General features: G+C 42.1%; 1 protein-coding gene across 5 annotated transcripts in view; it reads right to left on the bottom strand.

Annotated features, from left to right (window-relative positions):
• The window catches only part of LOC109959916 (ninjurin-2-like), a 44,893-nt gene extending 41,264 nt beyond the window's left edge, over nt 1-3,629 (bottom strand). For 4 of the 5 annotated variants that reach the window (XM_020599676.1, XM_020599674.1, XM_020599673.1 and 1 more), the window contains exon 1: nt 3,395-3,629. In XM_020599676.1, coding sequence (XP_020455332.1) covers nt 3,395-3,490 — 96 coding nt within the window. In that variant the 5' untranslated portion in view covers nt 3,491-3,629. The remainder of the gene's footprint in view (nt 1-3,394) is intronic. The other variant, XM_020599675.1, reaches the window with a different exon arrangement.
• Nucleotides 3,630-6,803: the final 3,174 nt, after the last annotated feature.

The following is a 6,803-nucleotide window of genomic DNA, read 5'->3' as shown; positions in this document are numbered from 1 at the left end:
TCTCTCAGAGTTAGCAATGGTAAGAAGAACCAAAGTTCTACACAGTGGTGAAAAAGGTGTCAACACAGGTAAGAGTAGTGAAGGTATGGACAGAGGAGGCAATTGAACAGCTGAGAGACTGTTTTAACACCACAGACTGGGACATCCTCTGTAGTCGTCATGGTGAGGACATGGATGGCCTCACACACTGTATTTCGGATTACATAAATTTCTGTGTGGAAAATACGGTGCCATCCAGAAGAGTACGGTGTTTTCCCAACAACAAGCCATGGGTGAGCCCCGAGTTAAAGGCACTGCTGAATGAGAAGAAGAAGTTTTTCTTATCAAGGGACAAGGAGAAGCTGAGCAGGGTGCAGCGAGAATTAAAGTACATGATCTGGAGGTGCACTGCTAGCTACAGGAAGAAGCTAGAGCAGAAAAGAACAATGTACGCGAGGTGTGGAAAGGACTGAAACACATTTTAGGTCACGGAGATGGTAGCAGGGATGGTCACCAGGCCGCAGGAGACCAGGCCTGGGCAAATGAACTGAATCTGTTTTTTAACGCCCCAGCCCTTACCCCCAACCCTGCCAGCCCCCCCCGTCTCACCTCTCCAGGTCAGTTGTCTCCTTGCAGCTGCAGCTGCTTACACCTCAGCCAGACCTTGCCCCTCCTCCCACTGTCATGGGGGGTTCTCAACAGCCCACAGCTCCTGAGCAGTCACCGCCCACCCGTTCCCTCAGCCTCATGGTGGACCAGGTCAGGAGGGAGTTAAGGAGGGTTAAGGCCAGGAAGGCCACAGGCCCTGACCACATCAGCCCCAAGGTCCTCAGGGAGTGTGCAGACCAGCTCAGTGAAGTGGTCCTATAAATGTTTAACCTGAGTCTTAGCCTGGAGAGAGTTCCGGTTCTGTGAAAGACATCCTGTGTTGTCCCAGTTCCTAAAATAACTCATCCCAAGGAGCCAAACCATTACAAACCCGTTGCCCTGACCTTCCACCTGATGAAGACCATGGAGAGGTTTGTCCTCGGCCACCTCCATGCCCAAGTGAGCTCAGCACTGGACCCGCTGCAGTTTGCATATCGACCTGGCATCGGGGTAGACGACGGTTTTATCTACATGCTGCATCGAGCCCTATCTCACCTGGAGTCCCCCGGAAGTATTGTGAGGGTCACCTTCTTTGACTTCTCCAGTGCTTTCAACACAATCCAGCTATTGTTGGATGTGTATCTGTGGGGGAGGATGGGGAAAACAGGGGGGTTGTTACTGACTTTGTGGAGTGGTGTGAGAAAATTCACCTGGTCCTGAACACCAGCAAAACAAAAGAGATGGTGATTGACCCCTGGCGGAAATCACCAGTACTCACGCCAGTGAGCTTGCAGGGCTCAGATATAGAGACTGTGGACACCTTTAAATACCTGGGTGTCCACCTCAACAATAATTTGGATTGGACCAACAACACAGATGTCCTGTACAGGAAGGTCCACTTGTTGAGGAGACTGAGGTCCTTTGGTGTGTGCGGGGCACTCCTTCGGACATTTTATGATTTTGTGGTGGCTTCTGCGGTTTTTTACACTGTTGTGGGTTGGGCAGGAGGTAGCACAGTCAGGGACAGGAAGAGACTCAACAAGCTGGTTAAGAGAGCTGGTTCTGTCCTGGACTGCTCTCTGGATTCCATCGAGGAGGTGGCGGACAAAAGGATGCTGGTAAAACTAACATCCATCATGCATAACCCCTCCCATCCCCTGCACCACACAGTAGAAGCACAAGAATGTTACATCCCCAGTGTAAGAAGGAACGTTACTGCAGGTCATTCCTCCCCACAGCCATCAGACTGTACAACACATCACTGCAGTAATAAGATAGGTGAAATTATGAGGGACTATGCAATAGTCGACTGAGGTGCAATATTCAGCTCCTGGGGGTGAAATGCATTGTAAATAGGCTCATGTGTAATATCTTGCTCCTGATCTCTCTCAAATACTGTACATTGCCCTGCTTTAGGTATTTTTGAGTAGTTGCTCAGAGATCCTTATGGCTGAAACACAGGTTTCTTTCCCCCATTGTGGGATTAACTGTGTGAGTAATATTCAATTGTTCTTGATTTCCTGGTTGTTTTCTTGATACCTCTAAATACTATTCTTTTTTGTCTTGTCCCTATGTATCTTTTTTGACTTGTGTCTCAGGGACAAACTATGGAAGGTCTATTCTTGTTCTTGATTGTCTCTAAAATACTATATTTTTGTTTGGTTTTTCGGGTACCTGGATCTTGTTTTCTCAAAATATGTGTGGGGTGTTTATTCTTATGGTGTCATGTTGTTTTGTCCTTTACTACTGCTGGAACACTGGAATTTCCCCACTGTGGGATCAGTAAAGTTCTACCTACCTACCTACCAAACCAAGCTGAATTTTAAATTTGACTGTCGCATAAATAATGTTATTTTAATGTGCATGTGGCTCACATTTCAGTTAAATGTGTACATGTGGCAGTTTAGGACCTCAGCGGTGTTCGCACACTCAAATACATGTCATGTACAAACATAAATGGAAAACATCAACATAAAAAGATGACAAAAAATGGAAATGGCCTGTAATGTGAGAGGAGACTGTATCAGCTAACATGGCTATTTCTGCTTCCAGCAAAGTACCTCTGTGTAATATACTATCATTATACCTGTTGCATCTTCGTGCAGTAATAGCATTCATCAGGCTGCTAAAACAACACTGTAAAGACATATGACTAATGTAGTAATGATAACATCAATCATACACATAGGTTCTCAGCTTTATCTGGGTGCAAGGCTCTGCCAACATTTATAGTGGGGGGTCAGTGGTTACTGAAGTGAACAATGAGTCATACAGATGTGCAAAACTGCACTGAACAAAACCAAAAAAAATTCTAAAAATGAAAGACAGTGAGCCTTCAAATGAATATAGTGAAGAAAGAAAAAAGGCTGTTTATAAACGCACCTTCTCAAAAACAATATATCAGGTCCCAAACCTTACCTTGAACCTTTTTCTTGGCATTACTGAGTATCTGTTCTGTTGACCTGTAGCTACATTAGAGGACTTTGTTAGTCTTTGCACATAGGCTCTAATTGATATTTGATGGATGCTGAGATTGTACCTTGGTCTCAGAATAGAATAGTGACAACTGCAACAGCAACTCTCTGATCCTCAGCTCTCACATAGGCAGGACATACCACAGACCTATAGCAAAGCTAAGACAGCAGCAGTGATTCAGTTACAAATAGAGCAAGACTGAGAGAAAGAGACATGAAAAAGTGAAGGGATAAGGACTGAGAGATGGGAATCAGAAGGAAAGCGAGAGAGACATCGGCGAGGACACTGCTGATTAGAAAGAGAGACGCTGTTTCTCTCCCACTTCATTTTTTGGGATGGAGGGTGCACTAACCTGTAAAGGGCCACCGGCTGGCATGGTGGATCTCAGCGATGTCAGGTCTATGTCTCGGCCCTGATCGCCTCTCTCTGTCTTCCCAAGTCCCTGCATAATTTGGCCTGTTGTAAGCAAGCAAGCACATGCACACACTTACGCAGCAAGTGTTGCCCCGACAGCAGTGAACAAGCTAATGCACGAGTGGCAGTGATCGTTATGAAAGGAAATTACACTGAATGCAAAGCACCAAGCACCAGACAAGGACAGGGAGGACAGCGAAGGGACAAACAAATGGTTTATTCTCCCTGTCCTGGTTCCCCGCCTCCCGTTTTCTCACTTTGCACCCATTTTCTTTCGCCCTCTCTACCAGATCTAGGTTGTAAGAAAGCCAGAATAGCAAATGAAGCACCATATTTAAACCAGGCAAATATTGTCGAAGTGTGTCTAAGAGTGTTGCCATATTTAAAATTAGTCTGTATAGGAATAACTAGACCATGGCAAACTAATAAAGGCCAGTGCACACTGATTTGTGTCTACTTCTGCTTGTTTGCTCAACAAAAACATTCTTCTGTAGTTCTGGTGCTATAAGTGAGGTCAGACATGTTCCCATTAAGGCACTGAGGCTCCAGTGTTAGGAGTTTAAAGCTTTCCAACCGGGGTCCCTGGGCCCTGTTACAGGGGCCTGAAGATACCATGTACATGGGATACAAGCTTGGTAGTATTTGGAGTGTTACAGAGTGTTGTCTCAAAACCTGAACCAACAATGCCAGAACTATCTGCTGGTTACATAAGCACTAGATTTTCTTTTGCCGTTTGCAGAGAAAGGTTATCAAGCCAATGAAATGTCTCAGAAATATTTATTAAGATGACTGAAGTTAAGCTAAAATTAAGTTTGTTATCTTAATATTAACAACTCTAACCTACATACCAGACCAAGTGAGGCTGGCTCAGCAAAACCCCTTCATGTAAAAAACAGTTATACAAAAATATATCAGTAACTGATATTCTGCTGGTTGTTGTGGGGATGTAAATCTGTCTACACAGTCACATTGTGAGGACTCGACAAAAAGCAAGTGCCCAAGTCTCCAGGAAATAAATGTAAAAATGTACTGCAGAAGAAAATAAATAACAAATAATAGCCATCAGTGTGGGGCTAGAAGAAAGAAATGTCTTTAAATGAAAATAAATGATTATTAAATTCTGAGGTTGAATGGCATTTTGTAAAACTGAAGTGACAACAGAGGAATGTACTGTTGTTGACTTTAAGGACAGAGACTGGAGGAAAACAGGGGAGACAAACAGCCAGAAGGAAAACAGAACCACAGTCAGCATGACTGAAAAATCTCTGCAGTGGACTCACAAACAACACCTCAAGTAAATGTACAAATAATACACATTTGTACTGTACATGAGTTTTTTGTTTCTCATATAGCACACACACATCAGGTCACCAACAATGGATAGCAAACATGCAAAAAATGTTATTAAAAATACAGCTTATACTCAAACACATGAGGTTTCCTGTGAGTGGGGATTGAGATAGTTGTCAACAATGACTTAAACACACTGCTGCAACCTGATAATCCTCACAAAATGATCACCTGAAGTTTAGGAACACACATATTTTCATTTTGGGATGATAAAAATCATTTCATTCTTCTGTCATTCTGTAGCACTCATATATTACTTTCTGTCCTGTGGCCTTCTATAGTCATTAACTGTTGACACAATTGAAGAACACTGTAATTAATTTTCTGAAGCAGATTGTATAACTTAGGTAATATCCATCAGCCCTGACAGCCTGTTGGAGTGCTCTCCACTTTAATATATTTTTAAAAACACTTGAACACAACAGCTATAGTAAGGCAAAGCACACGTGTATAACAGTATGCATTATGAATGTAAATTGCAGTTGAATTTTTAAAAATATTTTCAATACAGAGAAGCTGCTTATTGAAAATATGTATAGAGTTATTGTGTGTTATTTATTTGGGACACAGCTTAAGAGACTAAGCTGTTGTCAGACTTCAGAGCATAAACATCTGCCCTTTCATTTTTTTTCTTTCTTGATACATGTGCAATATAAGGATTTCAGAAACTCTTATAATATTAGCTCACACTACCTGAGGAGTTATTTTGTTTTTTCCAGAATTACACTTATGCCTTCTTCAGGGATTTGGGGCTTGTATAATATCTATTCAAAGGCACATGGTTGACTATTTGACTTGTCTGTATATTGTTGGACTATTTGGGGGAGGCGACAGTTGTGCGATGGGTAGAGCAGTCATCTCCCAACCAGAAGGTTGAAGGTTTGAATCTCGATGCTGGCGTGTTGAAGTGTCCTTGGGCAAGACACTCCACCCCCCCCCCCCCCCGTTGCCCCCAATGGTCAGAGCCATTGATTGAGGTGGCACCGCAGATGGCTGCCATCATTCTGTACCGGAAACAAATTCCTTGTGTGTAACATACTTGGCCAATAAAGGTGGTTATCCTTATCCTAACTTAAGACATAAATTCCAAGTTAATCCCAAAATGAGGGCTAAAAAACGAAGAGTTGCCCACAGTAATTGTTGTTGTAATTGCAATTGTTCCTGGAAACCTTCTCATTATTTAGTTCCTAGAAACAGAATATTTTTAGAAGATGGCAATTATGGTAATCACTGACTGTTCCCAGGTATTAGAAAGAATAACTGCTTACTCACTTGCCTTACAGAAATTAACAGTGTGATGTTTTTGACAGACACCGGGCTAATCCTGTGTAATTCTGCTATAGATACAATTGCTCTGGTTTGGGCATATCAATTTTCACAATTCATGAAGGGCATTCTTGGCTGTTTAGTGCTTATTTCTATGTATATGTGGAAGCTAAAACACAAGCTGTAAGACCTATAGCTGTAATTTTGTTTAATCTTCGGTAGCAGTTTTAAATAAGGGAGCAAAGCCTTCAGGGGTTTTTGTGAGGCCTCTGCCTTGATGTAGCAGTTTGGCTCGACTGTAAACAAAGTTGTGATATAATATTGGGATTTGTGTAATGAGAGAATCCTTCTAGGTGACCACATTTTAAACTACAGGCATGCCACTGGAGGTGAAGTTATCTTGCTTTTTAGAAATAGGTAAAAACATCTGATATTGTAATAGTAACTTAATTTAATAGCTCATTTAAAAAATCTTAATTTGCTCCAAGAGAAGATTTGACCTACTAGAACAACAAAAATCTGTACAATAACACATGACTAAGACACTCTGTGGTATGTCTCGCATATTTACGCAGTTTGCATATTTAATTACTAGACATATTCCTTGAAAGTACCTGGTTTCAGGAAAATATCAGCAATGTAACGTACAATTTAAATATGATGACTGGACTTCACACTGACTGAACGAGCCTTGAGAACAGACCTGGACTTTCTGCAATGGATTTAAAGTC

Source organism: Monopterus albus, unplaced genomic scaffold (genome assembly GCF_001952655.1).
Source record: "Monopterus albus unplaced genomic scaffold, M_albus_1.0 scaffold41.1, whole genome shotgun sequence".
NCBI classification, from domain to species: domain Eukaryota; kingdom Metazoa; phylum Chordata; class Actinopteri; order Synbranchiformes; family Synbranchidae; genus Monopterus; species Monopterus albus.
This window is presented reverse-complemented; position numbering and strand designations above follow the sequence as displayed.